Source organism: Rhamphochromis longiceps, linkage group LG5 (genome assembly GCF_057381845.1).
Source record: "Rhamphochromis longiceps isolate RC_006_pf linkage group LG5, R_longiceps_female_GT1.1, whole genome shotgun sequence".
Lineage (NCBI taxonomy): Eukaryota > Metazoa > Chordata > Actinopteri > Cichliformes > Cichlidae > Rhamphochromis > Rhamphochromis longiceps.
The window spans coordinates 10,491,669-10,514,074 of NC_140561.1; the positions used below are offsets into that span (position 1 = coordinate 10,491,669).

The following is a 22,406-nucleotide window of genomic DNA, read 5'->3' on the forward strand; positions in this document are numbered from 1 at the left end:
AAAAGCAAAAAGAAAGAAATGTGGGTTTGCTACATTCGGCTTTACTATAACTAAATCAAGCCTTATACGTGAAAGAATGACTTCTAGTCTCTTCCTCACAGGGAGGTATGCAGTTTACCGACTTGATAATGGTACATACCCAAAGCCAGGACACGTGTGTGTAGGTAGCACTGAAAAAACATACCCAGGCTTTCTGTCTTCACCCAGTCAAGCCAATCTTCCCTGGCAGAGATCTTCAATACGTCAGACAAAAAGCCTTAAATGACCCAGACACTTGAGATCCAATATGTCTATCTTTGTCACCACAATCGATTCTATCACTGAGCACAGTGTGTGTTCAAGAGGCATTTAAAATTTTCTTTCCTGCCTTTGTCTTCTTAAGGCTGTTGACGCCAAAACACGTAAATATCAAAAGGTTGATTGAAGAAGGGTGTTATGATCGGGCCATTTACCATATGGTGGATGACAAATGCATTACTTAACAAACCACTTCATGTGCACAGAGAATAAACTGCTTGTGTCCTACAATTTAGAACAGATTTGAGAACAAAAAGCCTCAGAGATGTCACGAAGACACAGAACATATCGTCAACATTATAAAAATAATAATAAAAAAACACCACACTTAAGTGATACCTCATGTTCATATTGTGCGTGAGCGCAAATGTGTCAGGGCGTGACTCCTGAAGATGTTTGAAACAGTTGTGAAACTGTGAGTGTGAAATAAAACTTGGTGGAAACCACAAAAACTTCAATTGTTATGGATTACGTCTGGAATTTAAACAGAACCATTTCCTTACTTTCTCCTGTCCTGATGCAGTGAGCCAGTAAACACAACAAACAGACAGAGCACGTGCAGAACAGTGTATACCTGAGATCTATTATAGCATCCAGGACATGTGTCCAGGCTGCTGTCATTAGAATACCATACATAATCAAACAGATGTGCATTAAGGTGCTTTACAATACAACACTTTCCCATCACATGTGCCGATGATATTTGAAATATGGGAAAATTGCATTGGATTATGTAATGGAAGGAAGAGGTGTTTTGATCCAGGTGTGTCATTGTCTGAGGGCTTTTGCTATTGTCCAAGCACGAGTTTCTAATTAAACTTTTAAAGAAAGTGCAAAGATGAATAAAGCGCTTTATAATTCATGTGCATGACCTCAGCTTGATTAAAATAAAATGGGGCTGTGACTCCATAATGGCTGCTAGTCCCAGGAATAGGTCTGTCTTCTTATTATGGTCCATGCCTGAGGGGCTGTGTCCATTTATCAGAGCGGCTATTAGGCCCAGATAAGACAGCTCTATTCAGAGGCTTGAGGGAAGCAAGGTCAGGAAGTTCCAGTGTTGTTAGTATACTTAGCCTATATAATATGTGGAATATGCAATGTGCAATGATATAACCTAATTTTTGTGTTTATAAGAAGCTTAATGTTGAATGTGATCCCATTATTATAACAAGAAAATTTCATACAGATAACAGTGGACTGCTGCACATCTTACTCAACTGGTCTGATGTTCTTCTGGAGTCTAAAAGGTGCATAACACATATTATTGCTGAATAAATGATGTATTCAAAATTAATTTGAAAATCAAGAATACCTGTTTATCAGAGTTAGTAATGTTATGGGCAGGGTCTGCCGTGCATCTCACCCTGTGGTACTCCCTCAGGACACTAAACAGATGAGAAAACAGAGTATTTGCTATTTAAGATACTGCACTGTTTATTGCTTATGAATCATATATAAAGAATTGATGGCACAAATCATCTGAACTCCTTTATTCCTTTTCTTCATGATGTAACCACTGATTTTATATAAAAGATGTGCAAACCCAATAACTTAACAATGCCCATTGGTTGTCAATGAGTGGCACTTTTAGCATTTTGGTCATCACCAGGTTAGTTTACAGGGGCCACAAATGACCATATTTGGACAAAGAGGGCTGTACAAATGTAGGTATCTGATAACTAATGCAGATGAACAGTTTAATTTAGTAACATTAAAAATTTACTCACCAAACTCCCTGCATGCTTAGCACCCCACAGTAGGCCATATTATTCATCTGATAACTCCAATAAAAATGCTCCAAATGCACTGACAGCACAAATAGGATGCAAAGATTGAGTTCAGTGACTGGAATAAGCAGTGGTGAGGCCTAGCAGACAGGCAACTGCTACAGTTTCTTGTCTCAGCATGCCATAGATTTTAGAGCATGTGCACCCCTAACCATAAGCATTACCAGCGTCCGTACAGTTGCGTTGTCACGTCTTTTTTGAAGGACGTTTATCCACAAAAGCCATTTTTGTACCAGGTTTTTTACTGCTGTGAACTTGTGCATTTTAACAATGGAAAATAAGCGAATTGACTCAATTCTGAATTCAGCCTCAAGTGGCCACTTGAGGAATTGCAACCTGTTGATCATTTCTTTTTTTCTTTTTCTTTTTTATCCCACTTGATTCTTTCTAACACATGACTCAGATGACCATCAGGTGGAATAAAGCAAATAAGTAAAGGAGATTTGTTCTTCAAGTATATGAATATGATATACCGGCCACTTTATTAGTTACAACTAGCTATCACTGGATTCGTCTCCTTTCATCTTCAGAAGTGACGTCGTTGTTTGTGCCATAGATTTAACAAAGTAAGTGGCCTGTATTTGTATAGCGCTTTACTAGTCCAACTGAGGACACCAAAGCGTTTTACACAACCAGTCATCCACCCATTCACACACCGGTGATGGCAAGCTACATTGTAGCCACAGCCACCCTGGGGCGTACTGACAGAGAGAAGGCTGCCGGACACTGGCGCCACCAGACCCTCTGACCACCCAGTCTTGCCCAAGGACACAACGACTGAGACTGTCCAAGCCGGGGCTCGAACCGGCAACCTTCTGATTACAAGGCGAACTCACAACTCTTGAGCCACGATCGCCCTGAAGTGCTGGAAACATTCCTCAATCTATTTTACTGAGCTCTGGTGACTGTGGAGCTGACCAGTTGGAGCTCAGTCAATAAGCATACATGAAGTGTTGATCTTTCTAAGTGTACTGTGGCTAATACTGCATGATGTGTGTAGTACTTTGAGGCATTTTAAACCTATAAAACATGTTTATAATTGGTGCTCTTTATAATTAGGTGGCCTTTTGGTTAAGCTTCACTTGTTTAACCCTGTCTTGAGATAATTCAATGCAAGAAAGAACAGTCTGTTTTGCTGTAATTATTTGTCCTGCTTTCAGTGTAAAATGGCAACAAAGAGGTTTATTGTGGCAGCAATAAAGGAAACGCTGCTGCGTCATAAACAGTTGCTGTTTCATGGCAGAATAAGGAGTAAAAAACAAAGCTACTGTTAAATTAACTGCATATAACATTTGCACTTTCTCTGGAAAGCCTGCAGGAGACTGCTGTAAACTTGAGCATTTTAACATTTGAAAATAAGTGAATTGACTCAATTCTGAAGTCAGCCTCAACAGAACCTTGGCAGCTTTTCAGCTTCATCAAATTATTTCAACATAATTCGTTCAACATTAGATTTTTGATTGATTTTAAAAAATAATGTCTAAAATCTTAAAACAGAATACTTGTGGAAATGGAAACAACCGCAGCTCAGGACTCATTGTGAACAAACTGTATTCTAACACTTTTTAGACCTTGTCAGTCGTAGCACATCTTCTACTGAACACCATCAATGTAATTAATAGACAGTCCCTGAAAAGAATTTGATGGGCTTTGAATAAATGAATGTTCAAACCTTACTTCTTACAAATGAGATGGAGAATTCATTATGAATCTGTGATACGCACTGATCGTCAGCTTCATCTATTACACCGTTTGATGACTGCCTCGAATGCCCCACTGAGTTAAAGCGAGCAAATATTGATACAGATCTTGGCAAGATATAAGAGAAAATATATGATCAATACAAAGACAGCATGAGGATGTCAATCCTCCCTCGACCGTTGTAGACTTTGCACGAATCAGAGCGGTGGGATGGCAATATAATAAGACATGAATTCCAGATGAGCTCTTTCACACCTGAAAGCCTTCTCGCCATTAAAGGAACTTATTTTTTTATTTTTTTCCCTACACAGAGTGATTTTTCTTTTTTTTCTCACGACAAAAGAATAATCGCTCTTGCTTTCTTTTATCGTCACTCACATATGAGATGTATCCACTCTTTGTGCATTTTATAGAGCCACTTCCAGAACAGTGAAGAAGAAATGGCACTACTACCTTTTTTGCAGACACTAAATCAAATTATGCACCAAAAAATGAACAACGGTGACACCAGACCACAAGTTTAGCTTTAAATGTTGTGCAATTGTGTATGTATGTAATTCGGTCCCAGGTCTGTCTTTCCTATCAAGATGTCTTCATACTGAGGCTTCTGTGTTCTACTGATAACAGATAATTTCCCCTCATCTTCATATATATCATGATTTACTTAGTGTAAGCTGCTGCAGTAAAAAGTGAGAGGTCTGTATCCTTGTCATTGTTTTTCAGGTGTGTTGTCGCTTCAGAAAGTGTTTTACCTGCACCTCATTTCTTCACTCTGCATCGAGGTTGAACTGAACTGCTGTCAAGGGGAGGCGCGTGCCCAAAAATGAAGCACCAGCGAAGCTAGATTGAAATAGCTGCTGCATATAAATGAACAGGATGTACTCTGTGGAGCAAGGGTTTGTGCATGGCTGACTGAGTGCTGCACAGCAAACATTGACTTACATTTAATGCTTGTGGGGACTGATGTTTTAAACAGAGTGTGGTGCACAGATTTTAGCTTCATTGACAAGATTTCTGCTCTTAAGTTTTCATTTACAAACTGTTTTTCAGCTCCCCAGTCTGAGCTCATTTAATCTCCTTATTAAGTGAGGGAGTCGATCATCACAGTCTGCAAGGTGGCTCTGAGACACCGCTCCCACTCACCCACTCAAAGCTTTTTCACACGGGTGTATTTGATAAGCACATTAACTGTGGTTCCCTGTCACTGTGCAAAAGTCCCGAGTCACCGTTCATTTCTTAATGTCTCTCTTGGTTCGTCGGGTTCAGTATCAGAGTAACTTTTGGCTGCTCCTTCAAATTTGATATTGAGCAAAAAAAAAAAATGCTGACTTTTAGCCAAGTTAAAGGCTTCTTAGAAAAATGCAAAATTTTGTGGTTTTACTTCTTGGCTGCTGTAGTCGTCATTTTGCATTCTCTTCTTTGTCTGTTTTTAAGCAAATAAATAAATATATACAGTGGGGCAAAAAAGTATTTAGTCAGCCACCGATTGTGCAAGTTCCCCCACCTAAAATGATGACAGAGGTCAGTAATTTGCACCAGAGGTACACTTCAACTGTGAGAGACAGAATGTGAAAAAAAAATCCATGAATCCACATGGTAGGATTTGTAAAGAATTTATTCGTAAATCAGGGTGGAAAATAAGTATTTGGTCAATAACAAAAATACAACTCAATACTTTGTAACATAACCTTTGTTGGCAATAACAGAGGTCAAAGGTTTACTATAGGTCTTTACCAGGTTTGCACACACAGTAGCTGGTATTTTGGCCCATTCCTCCATGCAGATCTTCTCGAGAGCAGTGATGTTTTGGGGCTGTCGCCGAGCAACACGGACTTTCAACTCGGACGATCTGATTTCCTCGTGTCAGCATTGTTCCCACATCATCATAATTAATGTTGTTCCAGGTTCAACATGGCAAGTGACCAATCACCTTCTTGTGACGTCATTCCTTTGCGACTTCGAAATACCCGCCTTCGAGTATTTCGAAATACAAGTGAAGAAGCGAGAAACCGCCGCCTGTCCGCCGAATTTGAAGTCAATTTAGGATACTTTCCTTTAATAAACGGTAAGCATTATACATATGTTCCTCACTTGGCTTGCTGTTTGTTTGCTAGTGATAGGCTACTTGACGACAGCATTAGCTAACCAGTGTTCTCTAGACCAGCGTTCCCCAACTTTTTGGGTGTTTCGTGGTCCGGGGGTTGGGTCAGGCAAAATTGCAGTAGCTTCCCTGATCATTTTACAAACATAAGTGAAGAGAATCTGGACTAAAAGGCCTAGACTTATGGTTGTGTGCTGAATCTATGAATCAAACTATCACCTGGAAACATAATTAACTGGTCCATAGCTGTGAAACTGGACATGAGTTCTTGATTCTATGGAGATTAACAGTAATCCAGAAATTTACAAATTTGTCCTGGTACATCGCGTAAATGTTGTCCCTGGGACATCGCGTAAATGTTGTCCCTGGGACATCGCGTAAATGTTGTCCCTGGGACATCGCGTAGATGTTGTCCCTGGGACATCGCGTAGATGTTGTCCCTGGGACATCGTGTGATAGCTTGTTAATAATGGAATGAAAATTATTGATTGTTATTAACTTGTGAAAAAGAAGTGTAACAAATCCACATGTTATGTTCTTACACCCTTACAGAAACTGTGACTCCTTCACAATGTCAGGTAAATGTCAACTCATGTTGAATAATCAACCAATCAAGCCTTTTATTATCACATGCAATGTTACACGTACAACTGCAATGAACATTTCACCCCCTTCTGACCATACATATATTGCTTAAACATCACATTGGGAAGATAGGTCGGAAACAGTTAGGAAGGTCAGAAAACAATTTAATTAATAGATGAGGGGAGAGGAGGAGAAAAAAGAACTACAACCAGACAAAGCTCCTAGAAGACTGAAATGGATGATGGTTGCAGCATGCAAAAAGAAAATGATATCTGTTGACTACAGCATATGCTTTCTCACAGATTACCTTGTGGGAGTAGCTGGACCAAACTCTATTGGTATTTCAAGTTTGAAATCCCTGTTTGACCAGACTAACATTTCAGATGAGGTACCTCTTGACATAAAAATCCTTTTATGTTGTCATAAAACTAATGTTAAATTCTGCTTTAAATACACTTTATTGTACAATTTACTTAATGAATCGTATTCCTTAGTTCTGTTTTTATTTATATGTATTTATTTATTTGTTTTATAAGGTAATAGATGGCCTAATCTATTTGCAGTGTGAGGTATGTTGAAAAGCTTTTTTGATCATAATGACATAGCATGTTTACGTTTTTTGTAATGTATTTGAAAACATAGGTGTATTTATGTTATTTTTATAGAATTTCCCTCACATTTATCCAATACCAAGCCAAATCACTGGAAAAATTTTGGATGGGTCCACAAGAGCACAAAGTGCATACTTTTTGAAGGTATGACTTGGACTGTGGTAACTATGTTCTTATCACAAAGGGTTTATAAATTGCCACTATAAACAAACAGCATTTTCCAAAATTGAAGCCTTGTCAGAAGAACCTGAAAAATACCTTTCTGAAACCTTTTCTGTGTAAAGACTTGCTCAAAAGCAATGCACACAGATTAAAACATTTCTGTCTTGGCCAACTGATAAAGAACACCAAAAATTGAGTGGTGCGTGTTGAGTCTGTGGTCTTGATTTGTTTTGTACACACTATAGAAATTAATTAATGTAAACAAAAAATGACACTTTCTATATGTTTGTGTATCTGCAGAATTAATTACAAGTCTCACCTGACAAGCTTTCGCAGTTTTGCAGTGTCATTCTTGACAGAAAAACATACTTGTCACATTCTTTTTATTTCCAGAAAAACATCTTTCAGATGTATGAGAAATTGATTGGAGCCTGTCTGGAAAACGGCAGCCACTGGACCTTGTTTGTAAGTTGCACAGATTTTGCACTCTCTCTTGTGCATGATACTTTTCAGTGTCCCTCATTAGGAAAGCTCAAGGCCCAAGCCTACCATATCCATCTTTTTACAAAACAGTTTTGTGATATACCCAAGAGGACCATAGTCTATATGAATTCATTTGGCGAGTCGGAGGTCAGAAAAAGTGCGGTGTTGAAAAACTGGAGGTAATTAATTAACATATTTAACATAACATATTTAATTTAATTGAAATCATTACAGAACGTGGTTATTGATTTCTCTATATGCTTTTTATTTGTAATAACTGCGATCTCTCAACTCATTTGCTTCAGCAAGAGGCTGCGCTGGAGAGTGGACCTTGTCACATGTGAGCCACCCACATCAACAGGATGGGAACTCATGTGGAGTGCATGTCATAATGGTACTGAAAACTATAGCTTTAACCTATATAAGTAATGTTTACATTTTTGCCTATTCAGTTTTTAAAGCCTTAGAGGCAGGATGGTAAAATCTCAATTTTTTTTGTAGATTGAACCATTTCAGCAGTAATGCTTTGCTTTGGTTGCTCTGTTTTTTTTGTGTGTTTTTTTCTCGGGGGGGTTAAAAACAAACAAACATTTCTTTGTTAATCTAATTCTTTTTGCTCTTTTTTTTTTTTTTTTCTTCGTCAATTATTAGTTTGCCCAATCTCTCATTGACGGTAAAACACAAGTGGAGGAGTACAACACTGAAGTCACAAAGCTCAGGTCCCGACTTTGCCACTACTTATTTTCCTCAATAGGTAAAGATAAAATTAGCCGCCTTCTTTTTCTCTAACATTGGAAAATGTAACTTGTACTTAAACAAATTATATTTTGCAGATCGAACTAGGAAGTGCAGTCAGTGCTGGTGTGTGATTGCAGCCAAAGACCGGGTACACTATGACATGTCCTTAGCCATATAGATTGTTTATATAATGGACTTTGTTCATTTGTTTTTTGTTTGTTTATTTCTTCTTCTTCTTCTTCTTCTTCTTCTTCTTCTTCTTCTTCTTCTTCTTCTTCTTCTTCTTCTTCTTCTTCTTCTTCTTCTTCTTCTTCTTCTTCTTCTTCTTCTTCTTCTTCTTCTTTTTTTTTTTTTTTTTTTAAATTCACAGGTGCAGTGCCAGAAATGTGGTGCCTACAAGCACATGCGTTGTTCAAAGTCTGGTTGTGGCATCTGTATCTTCTGTGAGAGTAAGTCACAATATAACTAAACAATGTCCAAAAATGTTTAAAGTGAAATTTTTTTTCGTAATTTTGCCTTTGCACACCAGGACTGTGTTATTAAAGTGGATGTTTCAAGATCCAGTTTTTACACAAAACTATTTTAGACATAACTGTGTCGTATTGTGGGGATTTCTCTTCACAATTAAATTGATATAGTGCTGTTTATATCATTCTTCTTTATGTAACAGCACAGTGCAGCACAGCAGAGGGAAAGGAGTTGTGCAGCATAGTAGGTGGCTATACAGGAGGAGCAATAGAAGTAGCCAGTGAAGAATGTCATCAGGGAAAGCATCAGGCAGCGAATGACAAAGGAAAAGTTCCTAAGGGAGAGAACATCTGCAGCAAATCGACAAGTAACAGTGAGATAGGAAGACTGACAGTCAGAGATGAAGGTACACAGACTGAAAGAGATGAAGGTACACAGACTGAAGACAACGAAAAAGAAGCAGAAGTATACGGCACAAGTCTGAGTACAGATAATGCTGCTGCTGATGATGTTGACAGGATCGATGCAGATACAGAATTCCAAACTGATTCAGAAGGAACTAGTACAGTTTACAGAGTGCATGGTCGCTTATCTGTACCAAAAAAGAAAACCTACACAATAACAGAAGACGAGATCAAGCGCAGAATCAACGCAGAGAACATGTCAGTTCATGTTTTCAGAGGTTTGATTGGGGTAGGTATACATTTCGTGATTTTGATGTCACCTGAAATAAATCCGGGTTACTCGTATCAATGAAGTGACAATGTGGCTGGAAATTGTGCATTTGCTGCAACATATACACAATTACACCATGTAAACAAAAGCATTTAACTTTGTGCGCGTGTGTGTGTCTCTCTCTGCTCTTTTGGTGTTTGCACTTTTTCTTTTTTAGGGCCGTAAAGCCAAACTGCCCGCAATGATTCTTGACAGGCCTAAGAAGGCCAAAACTAAAGTAACAGTGTTTAGTGTTCTGAGTGAAGAGGAGGCTGGGGAGCTAGCCCTCGGGTTTGCCGGAAGATTGGCCTGCGATGTCACAACAGACATGGTCTGTAAAGGCAGCGACCATTCAAGTGCTGATATGACAAAGTAAGTTAGTAAAACAGTATGAAAGTTGTATCTTTTTTTGGTATTATTTGTCATTTCCCCGTATTTGGGTTATTGGTGTAACATTGTTAATCTTACTTTCTAATAACAGACAGACTCTTCTCAAAATCCAACACAACCTTAAACATGAGCTGACTGATTCCTCAACCTTCAGTTTGCTGACACACACCTTTGGCCCCGCTGCACTGGATTCTGTCATTTCATTCCTGTGTGAAAAACTTGATCTTGTCTCTTAAATAATGAAACCTTTTGTGACTTTTGTTTGTTCTGTAAATCAGAATCTTGAAAATTGTTCACTGTTGTTCTAAGTTTGTGTTAACTATTTGGCAAAAATGATTGGTTCCTAATCCAAACAGCATAATGACTGTTCTAACACATATCTTAAAAATGCTACAAAGAAAGAAAATTATCACATATGTTTCAATATGAATGTAATTGTGTCACACTCGGTTTGTAGTAGCTTTCCTGTTTTATTTTGAGTTTTGGTATGTTTACACTGTTATTTTTGTTTCCCGTGTGTTCGTCTTCCCTTATTAGTTTTACTGTATTTAGTTAGTCTGATTTAATAACTTATAATTATTTACTTTCCAGTGTGTATATATGCTCCTCGTTTGGATTATTGTTTGAGTTCTGCCTGTCTTTTCTATTAAAGATTTGGACTTTTGGACTATTAGTGGACCTCGTAGGTTTTTATTCTGTGCAATTGGTAATTGACTGGGTTTAATTTAGTGGCCTGGAAAACAGGCCGGAGGGGTCTGGTCATTTTAACCCCCTAAGACCCGAAATCTTCCATGGCATGCATTTTTAATTTCTCTTTGATATTTGGGCCGATTGGAACCCGATGAATGTAAAAAGAAAGAATTACCAGGTTTTGTTTGTTTTTGTTTTGTTTTTTTTACCTAATTTTTGTTTCTGAGAAAAATGAGAGCCACATGAGGACATTCATTTGAAATTTCGATAGAACAGTTGCAGTATAATGTCCTCGTAACTGTATATCAGGCGCTTGTTGATCAAGATTTAGTATTTTGGTCTAAATAACCCAAAATGTGATGTCCACATGTGTGGACGCCAGGCTGGAGTAAAGTGTTAGAGCTATTTATACCTATGTAAACTTTTATACACTGGTTTTTACCTGTCTTGTTTCAGAAAGGTTTAAAAGGGTAATGTCCACAGTTTGTTTATTTATTTGTTTGAATTCCACATATTTTATTAAAGTAATTGAGCTTGAACACAGAAAAAACTGAATCAAATAATCATAAAATCAAATCACTTGCACTATACTGAAGTCTAATCTACTCTGAGCTAATGCCGGTTTCCAACACTAATGATCGGGTGAAGGAGAGAGATGAGGGTGTGCACGGCCACTGGTGCTCTTATCCCTGTTCTTTGTGATACAATCCAACAGGAAAGCAGTCAAACCCTTGGACATTAGCCAAGTTAACGTTCACAAATATATACCCACAGAGGAACTCTGAGCCCCAATGTCAGCATTAGCACAAACATGCCACTTCATACCAAATCTCAGTGTGAGGTCAGGTGTTAGTCTCATTCCATTATTCTGGCTATATTTTCTTACTCATTACTATTAAACTTATACTTAAGACTAACTATTAACAAAATCACACCCCAATAACTCTGTTATTACACTTTGTATTTAATCATAAAAAGGCTGGATGTTGAAACCTTTTACTTCTATTTTGTATGAGCCGGGGGTTCTCAACAGCTGATACTCTATGTCCAAAAAGTGACAGGTATCGTTTCATGGAGCAAAAAACTTAAGAGCGCATATTTTATAAATAATACCAACAATTACAAATGCAGACCTTTAATAGTAATAAGTAATCCTTTATTTATAATGCATAGCAATATAAAAATAGTAACATATGAAAATATTACAATGGGCACAGATGAATTTGTATCAAAAACAGCAACCAAGCCAAAGTAATGAATAACACACATAAATAACAACTGCTTGAGAGAGCAAACAATTTCTTTTCATCTGTTCCTTGGCAGAAAGTTAAGACAGCTATTCAGCTTTAGGTTTCAATAAACAGAAGTAATGGATGCAGTCCCTTTGAAATGTCACACAAAAGTCTACTTGTGCATATACTTAGCTTTAACTCTTCTCTTTTTTGTTTTGTATTCCAAAAGGTTTTCATTTTCTCCAGAGGATGTCTCTCTTTCAGTGGTTATCGACTGTTCACATTCATTTTCACAGACTGCTGGAATGTCGATGCTGGCCGAACGTTTCTTGCTAGAATACAATGGCCTAATTTTGCGTGCATTATCTGTCGTCTTTATTTCGTACTGGCATATACTTTTGCCTACTTGTTTTGTTTTTAAGACATTTGTATGCAGTTCATCTATCATTGCAGTAATGCCCTCTGGAATGAATGCCCACTGTTTAACTGTGTCTAAAACAGCATTTAGTTTTCCAACCGCATCTTCTGTGCATTTTTTGTCTGTGCTTTCAACTACAGGAGTGTCATTCAAAGTTGATAGAGGACTTTTCAGAGAGTTTGTCATTTGTTTAAAATGGCTACAAGCCACCTTCAGGCAAGCACATGTGTTATAGTGAGAGAACGTACAACAAGTGCACTGAAGTGTTTCAGCCGATGCAAAAAAACACAGATTTCCAAACAAACTTGGCATTTTTATCACTTTCAAGTCCTCACAGTGTACAAAGTAATGCCTTTCTTTCACTGCAATTCTTGCCAAGGTAGAAATGTCTGTTTCCATGTTTGGATAGATGTCATTGTCAACCTCTGCTAATTTTGCAAGTAACACTAGATGCTTGCAAAGAAGTCCTCGTAAGCCATATGTACAGTTGCAGTAGGACTCAACAGGGCAGACATCATACACTATGTCTTCTCTTGACTCAGATGGGACTTGATATGCATTAACTCCATGGCTGTTCTTGACTGTAATTTTAAGAGCCCAACCACTTTCCATCAGTCTTGAAGCAGAGTCTGAAACTTGAGACAAGGTGTCAGCAAACCTGTTTTTCATGCGGCCCACATCTTGCAGGGTTTTTATGACTGAGAAGTAGTCGTCGGCCTTCCCTAGGAGCACTTCAATCAGATCATCCAGACGCCTATTCTTGTAGCCAGATAAAAACTGGTATTTCAGGCGGTGGAAAAATCTGAACAAAAGTTATTTGAAATGATTAGTAACTGTAATTGAAGGAATTTAAAGTTTTAATCAAGACTGTATTATTTTTAAAAAAAAATTGGAATACCTATTGCACACGTCTTTTATAAAGGAATGCTCTGTGCCGGTTTAGCTGATTTAGGCAAATCCACCTACTCTGTTTTTTGTTGTGATAACATAAAAAACGCTGCTAGAATTTAAAGGATTTGCCTAAAACCTGTTCTGGCAATGACATGAAGAACCTACTCAGTTTAGCCTCTTGGACTAAAGCATAATATCTTTTTTTCAGCAATACAATCGAATGAGGTCAAAATAATAAATCATACCTTTCAATCACATTGTTTGTTTCAGAACGAGCGTGACTGAACCGACGGCCGTAGTCACACCACATGTGGCCAATGCCTTCCCAGTGCTTCTGAAAATACTGGCACACCAAAGGGTATTGCTTAAATGTCTGGCAGAACTCTGCTGATGTGGCTTTAAAGTCGTCCTCCTAAGAGAATTGGATGCAACAGAATATATTTCAATCCATTTAACAGACCTATTGAAATCTTTAATATTATGTATTGAAGCCCTTTTCCTTTTATTGAATAACATTAAGAATTTTAAGTTATTAATAATATGTCGTGTTTTTGTATTAAGAAGCAATTATTTCTTCCCTTACAATGGCTAAGAAGGAACACTAAACCTATAAGCATATTTGGTTTCAGCATCTGTCTGTGAAAGAATCCCACTCACAAGTTCTACTGCACAGTGGGTGACACAATGATGGTCTGCACAGCTTAAGTACTTGTTTTGATAAGCAAGATAAGAAGCCAGTTTTAGAAATTGTTTCAAAAATCTATTTTGTATATCTCTGTAACTTCTTTTAGCAACTGAAAGTTATTATGCTCATAGTGTAATCAAGAAATCAAAATGTGAAATAGACAAATTACACTTACAGATGTGCAAGCTTTCAGCTTACAAAAGAAAGAAATGATTTCATTTCTCTTTTGGGTGTTAGAAAGCCCATGGACCCCGGACTCTGATTTTGAAAGCCATCGATTAACAGCCTGTGAATGTAAGAGAAAAAAAGTTAATCTGGAGAGAGAGACAGAGGAGCAGCTGTACAAAAAGCATAAAAGAAAGCTGACGTCCAAAAATAACTTTGTCACTCACTGGACAAGAGGACCTGTGCATTACAGAAATCAACCAGGCAAACATATTTTTAAATGTCAAAAAGAGCTTTGAGAAGCAGCCACCAGAAGATGAGTGCACTGTGGTCTTAAATGGATGGACAAAGTCACTCAACATTTTATCCCTTTATATTCATTAACCTGAGTAGGTGAATATCACAATGAGGCAAATCATAACAACAGGACCCTGTTGTAAAAATGTGTTTCAGGTGCATCTTAGACAACGTGAAAAGAAAACAATGTGGTTTACCTGCAAGACGTGGTACCAGCATAGAAGGATAGCTGACTCTGGAAAAACCTTCTGCAAAGCATTTATTTCCGCAAAGTCTTTGTCAACCATAAATGCTCTACAGAAAAAAAGAAAACACTAAATGAGATTAAACAGTATGAAAATGTTTTTGCTATCTCAAAGCACCACTTCAATGCCAAATTAAACATTTCAACTCACAAGTAGATATATAAAATACTGCATACAGCCTATAGGAATAACTTTAACAACTGGAAAGTTTTTTGCAGCCCATGCTGCAGCTATAGCATTACATTCTGGCATGTTATAACTTTTTTGAAAAGGAATTATTTCAAAATTAATAGCTGTCAATGTATTTTTAACCTCAGGGAAGTTGGGAAATGCTCACAAACTATTCCAAGAACAGTTTCCAGGGTTTTCTGACTTTCGTTGCTGACAATAGCATAGGCCACAGGGACTCCATGCCCATGATCATCTCTTACAACAAGTGTGAATAAGGGAAATGAATACTGGTTAACGCAGTGCGTGGTGTCAACAAATACTAACTGTTTTGCACAGTTCTCCATGTTTGATTTCATTACAGGTGTCTGCAAAACAATCATTAGTTCTTGGTCAGATGTGTATGGTTGATAGAAGAGAACATGTTCTTGATGTTTTCCATTAAGTAAGGTATGTACACTTTGACTGTCTCCACAGTTAAAGTGCTTCTTCCTCATCATGCAGGTTCTAACACTGTCAATGTCACGTGGTGTGACAAAATGCTCTCTGTTGTGAAGATCTCTGTGTCCATGTTCTTTGGCCCATTTACGACATTCGGTTAGTATGATGGCTGGCTTAGTTCCAAGGGAAAGCAGTTCCTCAATCTTCCTCCTCAAATCACTGGAAATATTGTTGAAATGTGCGTCTTTTGGGTCCGAAGGATCATGCCCATCATGCTTATCATATGTACGCTGCACGATGACTGTGTGGTCTTTCCAACATTTGAGTACTTTAAATGAAACATAGGCCTCACAGCCCACTGCTCTGTAGCTGTTTCGACTTTTTCCCCAGCTCTGATGCAGTTGAATTTGTAATAGTCTCTTTTCCTGTCTTTACCTGAGGCAACATTTAAACATTTATAATGTCCATGAAGGGTTAATGAGTTCAATTTTTCTAACACAACACTGAATGGGTCCTCCTGGCATTGTGACACATGCACACAAAGTTGTGTGTCTTTTCCAGTTCTTTTTTTTTCGTCATTCAGAACACTTCTTCTAATTATATCGTCCATTTCTGGTGGAAAAATAACGAAGGTTTAATTAGTCAATATTCATTAATTCATTTTAACTTGTTTTAGTTTTTTTTGCAATACAATGTAAATATTAAATATAATATTAAAAAAAAAAAAAAAAAAAAAAAAAAAAAAAAAAATATATATATATATATATATATATATATATATATATATATATATATATATATATATATATATATAACAAACAGGGGCTAAAAGAAGCTAAACTTTCATATGGTATGTCTCTGGCAACTTTAACATGATGTCCCGGGGACAACATTTACGCGATGTCCCGGGGACAACATTTACGCGATGTCCCGGGGACAACATTTACGCGATGTCCCGGGGACAACATTTACGCGATGTACCAGGACAAATTTGTAAATTTCTGGATTACTGTTAATCTCCATAGAATCAAGAACTCATGTCCAGTTTCACAGCTATGGACCAGTTAATTATGTTTCCAGGTGATAGTTTGATTCATAGATTCAGCACACAACCATAAGTCACACCCAAAAAGTTGGGGAACGCTGGTCTAGAGAACACTGGTTAGCTAATGCTGTCGTCAAGTAGCCTATCACTAGCAAACAAACAGCAAGCCAAGTGAGGAACATATGTATAATGCTTACCGTAACACTGGTTAGCTAATGCTGTCGTCAAGTAGCCTATCACTAGCAAACAAACAGCAAGCCAAGTGAGGAACATATGTATAATGCTTACCGTTTATTAAAGGAAAGTATCCTAAATTGACTTCAAATTCGGCGGACAGGCGAATTGACTTCAAATTCGGCGGACAGGCGGCGGTTTCTCGCTTCTTCACTTGTACTTCGAAATACTCGAAGGCGGGTATTTCGAAGTCGCAAAGGAATGACGTCACAAGAAGGTGATTGGTCACTTGCCATGTTGAACCTGGAACAACATTAATTATGATGATGTGGGAACAATGCTGACACGAGGAAATCAGATCGTCCTTTCAACTCCGCCACAGATTTTCTATGGGGTTGAGGTCTGGAGACTGGCTAGGCCACTCCAGGACTTTCAAATGCTTCTTACGGAGCCACTCCTTTGTTGCCCAGGCGGTGTGTTTTGGATCATTGTCATGTTGGAAGACCCAGCCTCGTTTCATCTTCAAAGTTCTCACTGATGGAAAGAGGTTTTGGCTGAAAATCTCACGATACATGGCCCCATTCATTCTGTCCTTAACACGGATCAGTCGTCCTGTCCCCTTGGCAGAAAAACAGCCTCATAGCATGATGTTTCCACCCCCATGCTTCACAGTAGGTATGGTGTTCTTGGGATGCAACTCAGTATTCTTCCTCCTCCAAACACGACGAGTTGAGTTTATACCAAAAAGTTCTACTTTGGTTTCATCTGACCACATGACATTCTCCCAATCCTCTGCTGTATCATCCATGTGCTCTCTGGCAAACTTCAGACGGGCCTGGACATGCACTGGCTTCAGCAGCGGAACACGTCTGGCACTGCGGGATTTGATTCCCTGCCGTTGTAGTGTGTTACTGATGGTGACCTTTGTTACTTTGGTCCCAGCTCTCTGCAGGTCATTCACCAGGTCCCCCCGTGTGGTTCTGGGATCTTTGCTCACCGTTCTCATCATCATTTTGACCCCACGGGATGAGATCTTGCGTGGAGCCCCAGATCGAGGGAGATTATCAGTGGTCTTGTATGTCTTCCATTTTCTGATGATTGCTCCCACAGTTGATTTTTTCACACCAAGCTGCTTGCCTATTGTAGATTCACTCTTCCCAGTCTGGTGCAGGTCTACAATACTTTTCCTGGTGTCCTTCGAAAGCTCTTTGGTCTTGGCCATGGCGGAGTTTGGAGTCTGACTGTTTGAGGCTGTGGACAGGTGTCTTTTATACAGAGTTCAAACAGGTGCCATTCATACAGGTAACGAGTGGGGGACAGAAAAGCTTCTTACAGAAGACGTTACAGGTCTGTGAGAGCCAGAGATTTTCCTTGTTTGAGGTGACCAAATACTTATTTTCCACCCTGATTTACGAATAAATTCTTTACAAATCCTACCATGTGGATTCATGGATTTTTTTTTTCACATTCTGTCTCTCACAGTTGAAGTGTACCTCTGGTGCAAATTACTGACCTCTGTCATCATTTTAAGTGGGAGAACTTGCACAATCGGTGGCTGACTAAATACTTTTTTGCCCCACTGTATATCCAGCCCTGATATATTTTAGTTTAGTTTTTAAGCAGAGATGATAGCGCACTGATCACTTTATTACAGAAACAGCTTCGTGCGCACTGCCTTTATATCCAGCCACACACACAAACCAAACCGCTGCACACTGTTGTAGACCGTCCTGTTTAACAGAAACTGTAGCAAAACCTTTATTGTCAATCACTCACAGTATTAGACTCCCCACAGCTGACCTCCCGTCCATCTCACAGCTTGATTTTATGACTGCTTTGTTGTTTTTATATTTGTCTGTGTTTTTTCCCCCGTACTCCAGTCAACTCTATTGTGTGGCTGGTTGACTTAATCTTTGCTGTGCTTTTACTGTTCTTAATACGTCCATAGGTGTAGTTTGTGCTGTTGTGTGATTTTGTTTTGGGGTTTTTTGCACTTTCTGAACTCTTTTGAGAGTAAATTTGACCCTTTCACAGCAGCTCATAAATCACACAGAATGGCAACATATCTTCTGCAGGGATTATTCTGCTTACTAATGCATTTGGTACTTACTGTGACAGGGAATACATCTGCAGATGTTTATGGTTTGCATGTATAAAACCCCATTCCCTCATTTGGAAATTCTCTTTCTGCCTGAATGTAAACAACATAGTGCACATTTATGCAGGGCAAAACCTAACTGAGTTCAGAGTGCCGTGGGGCGTCATTTTACATGCACGCCAAACTCTGGCTGCTGGAAATAATGGAACTCCATTTGCATGTTGACCTAAGCTGTGGCTACAGCTGCTGTGTAAACATTTTTTATTCAAAAACTAGAAAAACACTTTCTAGTTCCCTGATAAACAGAAATACTAAACACTCTGTGGTACACCTTGATGTTTTAATTACTAACAGAGCCCAGGAGGGGACTGAGAAGAGATGTGGAAAATGGAGATATGTGTGGGAAAAAATACTCAGAGAGGGAAGAGCGAGGCAAAAGGTTAGCCTTTCAGAAGTATAACTAACTAACTGATACACTGGTGATGGACACTATACTACTGCAGGATGGTTGATATCTAATTTAGATTGACATAATGTCTTGTTTTTCATCTTTGCTAAAAAAAGAGGAAGGAATTTTTGTGTTCAGATACCTTCCAAGGATTGTGTGACTCTGGACAAAACTTGAAGTACACTTGGACAGGTGTAGCGTCCTCCCCGATTCTGTACTACCCTTTAAATGGCAAGCTGAGCTGTGCGTAGGCCCGTACAGACAGATGTAATTGTCAGAGTCAATACCTCCTCACGTATCCACACCAAGCTGCAAACTATTGAGAGAGACAGAGCAGCTGGACGAGGCAACGGGGAGCATATAGATTTCCTCTTTCTGCTGAGCAGGAGGAAATCTATCCGATTGTTAAGTGATGACGCGACGAATCCTACTTCCGGGCCTAAAGTAGTCTGCGTTTAATATGGCTTTTGTGTTGTTAACATGTTTAATGTTTTGTATTTTCTTCTATTTAATCTCAAAAAGCTCCTAAAACAGTCAGTGATCACTGTTGACCACCCTCGGCTTTTATTACCGCTAATCATTTATTTAAGCTCAGTTTTTAAAACCTTAGGATGTAACTACAGCCCAGCCCATGCAGCAGTATATGAATGACTAACCTCGTATTGTGGATGGATTATCTCAGTTGTTCTCCTGGCTGAAGTTTGGTCCTTTTACAGCATCCTGCCATGCGATTACATTTGTTCCTGACCACTGAGAACACTCACGTTAACTTTTATCGAGCGGAAAAAAAGTTAGCTTGTGTATATTATGCTAACATAGCTGTGTCGCTAGCGGTCACGTAGCACATCATTATATACCAGCTAGCCAAACTTCAGTAACCCTACAAACGTCACTGCTGTTTAGTTTCCTGTCTTCATTTATGCTGGAAGTGATAACAGAGCTGTACGTTTTAATTTGTTTCCAAAACCCCGCAGTCAGGACATGCTATATTGTATTTAGATAGAAGCTAGCAAGCTAACTCCCTGCTAACTTCTATCTCCGTTAAATGTCATAAATTACGTTTTTATGGATGCCTGGATGTTAAACTCAATTGTTACACCTGGTAGAGCAGAACGCGTTTTCATTTTATTAAAGATGAAAGACTTTAGACAGTTTTTCAACTCTCAGTAATGCCATAGTGATCGTTTGATATATGGACCTGCAGCGGAGTTTAGGTCCAGACACGGCTAGTGACGTCAGACTGAACAACCGGATACGATCTTCCTCCTATCAAAGGCGATATTCAGGTACAGTTCAGGGTGTCACTTTGTTTGCAGAACAGCAGACTGAAATGCTCGCTACTAAAGAGTAGTCGCTGTGGTTGTTTGTTTGAGTGAGTCTTAACCAGCCCAAGATTTATGGATTTTAAGAACTGCTTTTTGCTTTTCTGACATCTTTTTTCCTTCAGTGCTGAGAAAAGGGCCAGTCCAGTTGTTTCTTTTTAACGATGACATTTAGCTTGCAATAGCTACTTTTTTCCATTATTACACTCGTCTCTTCTGCGTTTCTCTGTCTACATTTACTGCAAATCATCCCTGTCTCCTGTTTAGTGTCTTTTTGTCTTGTTTTGGTTTTTATTTGTTCTTCTTACTTTCACCGGTTTCATGCCTCTCCTCTGTCTCATCACTAATCAGTCCATATTTTTAACTTGTATATTCTTCTTTAGTGGATCATTATTATATAACGTGTTCTCAATGCATTCGTTAGATTATTTATTTATTTATTTGTGACTGACTCTTTATGTTTTGGACTTGTGTTACATCTGGCTCAAGGGCTTCCTTTCATCTTACCTCACATATCTCATCCATTGAGTTAGGTGCCTTTTTTCTGCTTAAATGACTCTTAGGTTACAGTTAAGTATGTTAAAAAGAAGCAAATAAAAGCACTTCTCTGAAAATGGTTATGTACAAGGAAAAAGCAGCCAATGCCCAATGGAAAACTTTGAAAGATCCTCAGAAAGCCTGAAGAAATATTACTCAAAACTGCTTTAAAAAAATCAGAAGAGAGTCTGACTCCTTAAAAACAAAATATAAAGAAATGGCTGGTGGCTCAAGATTTTTGAACAGTAATATATCTCCAAAATAGAACTGAGGTTTAAGCAGAATAATGTGCACAGCTGTAGAGAGACCCCCGCTGCTTGCGAAAAAGCTAGCGAGATTAGTTTATTGATTCGGGCAAAGCAGCGAGGGAAAACAATAGCTGGTTTCTTTTCCAACTTTAGCTGCAATTATGGTTCTGAATTACTAATTGGACTCTGAAGAGGCCATTTACATGGAAATGCTGTCTGTGGCTTTTCTGTGAACTTGCCCCTTACCTGTGTTTTTAGATTTCCTGTCTTGCTTGTTTAAACTGACAATAGGTTCCCAATGTTGACCAGATCACAGTGAAGCTCTTGTGATTCAGACCTTCCTGTGAGTGTCTAAATTACAGTCCGTGCAACCAGGTTACAAGAATTGAGTACCAACATTAAAGTTAACGCTATTGTCCGTGCGGTAATAATGCAATTTGTCAGTCTGGGCACCAAAAGGAATAACCCAGCAAACATGCCCCTCTCTGGGGCAACTGTAGGCAGACACACACAGTCCCTAGCACCAGTGTAAAATGTAGGGCACATCTGGACCATTCCCAGTGTGACACAGAGGAGCCCATTGTGGTCCTGGACTGTACGATCATTATGTGTCTTTATTATAAATTATCATAAATAAAACAAATGAGCCCACAGTAAGTAGGTGTGCTTAAATTGTGAAGGTCTGTAAGCACATCCACACTTCTTGGCCCTGTGTTGGTGTGTCCACAGAGCACTGATGGCAGTTTTGCCCTTTGAGGCTTCTTTATGGGTTTTCAATAGGCAAACCTGCTATGGGTTTACTCAGAAGGGCAAAACTGGGCAAAAGGGGTGACATAGCCTACATAGGGCTCCCACCTGTGGGCAATCCATAGAGGGCTTGCCCTTAAGAAAACGGTAATGGTTGTCTAAAACTGTTGTGGTGCCTTTCAGATTTCAGTGGGAAAGCCTGCTGTGGATTGCCTACAGAAAACACTCATGGGGGCCCCAAGTGGTAAAACTACTGTGGGGCCTGCATGTGTCAAACCAAAGGGGACCCCATGCAGGTCTTCTGTGGGTAAGCCCACTGAAAAGTGGATTTACTGGGGCCCCAAAGGGCAAAACTGCCATGGACTCTTTATGAGAGCACCCACTCAGCTTCCACATGGGATGACTGTGGGTTTGCTCTGCCCACACAACTACTCTCTGTGCTCCCACGTGAGAATGTTTGCTGGGAAGCAACAATATAAGAAACTAACCACCAATCATGCAAATAAATCCCAGCATTT

At 38.9% G+C, this 22,406-nt stretch overlaps 2 protein-coding genes across 3 annotated transcripts; one reads left to right on the forward strand and one right to left on the reverse strand.

Moving 5' to 3' along the window:
• The first annotated feature begins 6,559 nt into the window (after positions 1 to 6,559).
• LOC146669218 (uncharacterized) lies at positions 6,560 to 10,757 on the forward strand. Its single transcript, XM_085405715.1, has 12 exons — positions 6,560 to 6,859; positions 7,008 to 7,040; positions 7,137 to 7,226; positions 7,638 to 7,709; positions 7,818 to 7,906; positions 8,019 to 8,121; positions 8,379 to 8,481; positions 8,561 to 8,613; positions 8,836 to 8,914; positions 9,136 to 9,626; positions 9,826 to 10,019; positions 10,129 to 10,757. The coding sequence occupies exons 1-12, from the start codon at positions 6,647 to 6,649 to the stop codon at positions 10,271 to 10,273; spliced, it is 1,665 nt and encodes a 554-aa protein (XP_085261841.1). The 5' UTR covers positions 6,560 to 6,646; the 3' UTR covers positions 10,274 to 10,757.
• A 1,104-nt stretch (positions 10,758 to 11,861) lies between these two features.
• Positions 11,862 to 16,752, reverse strand: LOC146669219 (uncharacterized). 2 transcript variants are annotated; one of them, XM_085405714.1, is made up of 6 exons: positions 16,603 to 16,752; positions 15,156 to 15,881; positions 14,613 to 14,709; positions 14,129 to 14,239; positions 13,514 to 13,680; positions 11,862 to 13,179 (listed from the first exon to the last, which is right to left on the reverse strand). In XM_085405714.1, exons 2-6 carry the CDS (start codon positions 15,326 to 15,328, stop codon positions 12,132 to 12,134), a joined length of 1,596 nt encoding a protein of 531 aa, XP_085261840.1. In that variant the 5' UTR covers positions 15,329 to 15,881; positions 16,603 to 16,752; the 3' UTR covers positions 11,862 to 12,131. The 2 variants fall into 2 exon arrangements, with proteins under 2 accessions (XP_085261840.1, XP_085261839.1); XM_085405713.1 differs by having other exon boundaries at positions 14,973 to 15,881.
• Between the last annotated feature and the right edge of the window lie 5,654 nt (positions 16,753 to 22,406).

Excerpts from the sequence above, each read along its gene's own strand:
- LOC146669218 (XM_085405715.1), top strand. The coding sequence starts at position 6,647 with ATGAGGGGAGAGGAGGAGAAAAAAGAACTACAACCAGACAAAGCTCCT. Across the intron at positions 7,227-7,637 it reads AAAGTGCATACTTTTTGAAG|AAAAACATCTTTCAGATGTA; the intron begins GTATGACTTGGA and ends TTTTATTTCCAG. Across the intron at positions 8,915-9,135 it reads CATCTGTATCTTCTGTGAGA|CACAGTGCAGCACAGCAGAG; the intron begins GTAAGTCACAAT and ends TTTATGTAACAG.
- LOC146669219 (XM_085405713.1), bottom strand. The coding sequence starts at position 15,328 with ATGATGAGGAAGAAGCACTTTAACTGTGGAGACAGTCAAAGTGTACAT. Across the intron at positions 14,240-14,612 it reads GCTGGTACCACGTCTTGCAG|GCTGTTAATCGATGGCTTTC; the intron begins GTAAACCACATT and ends TTACATTCACAG. Across the intron at positions 13,681-14,128 it reads AGCTGAAAGCTTGCACATCT|GAGGACGACTTTAAAGCCAC; the intron begins GTAAGTGTAATT and ends CAATTCTCTTAG.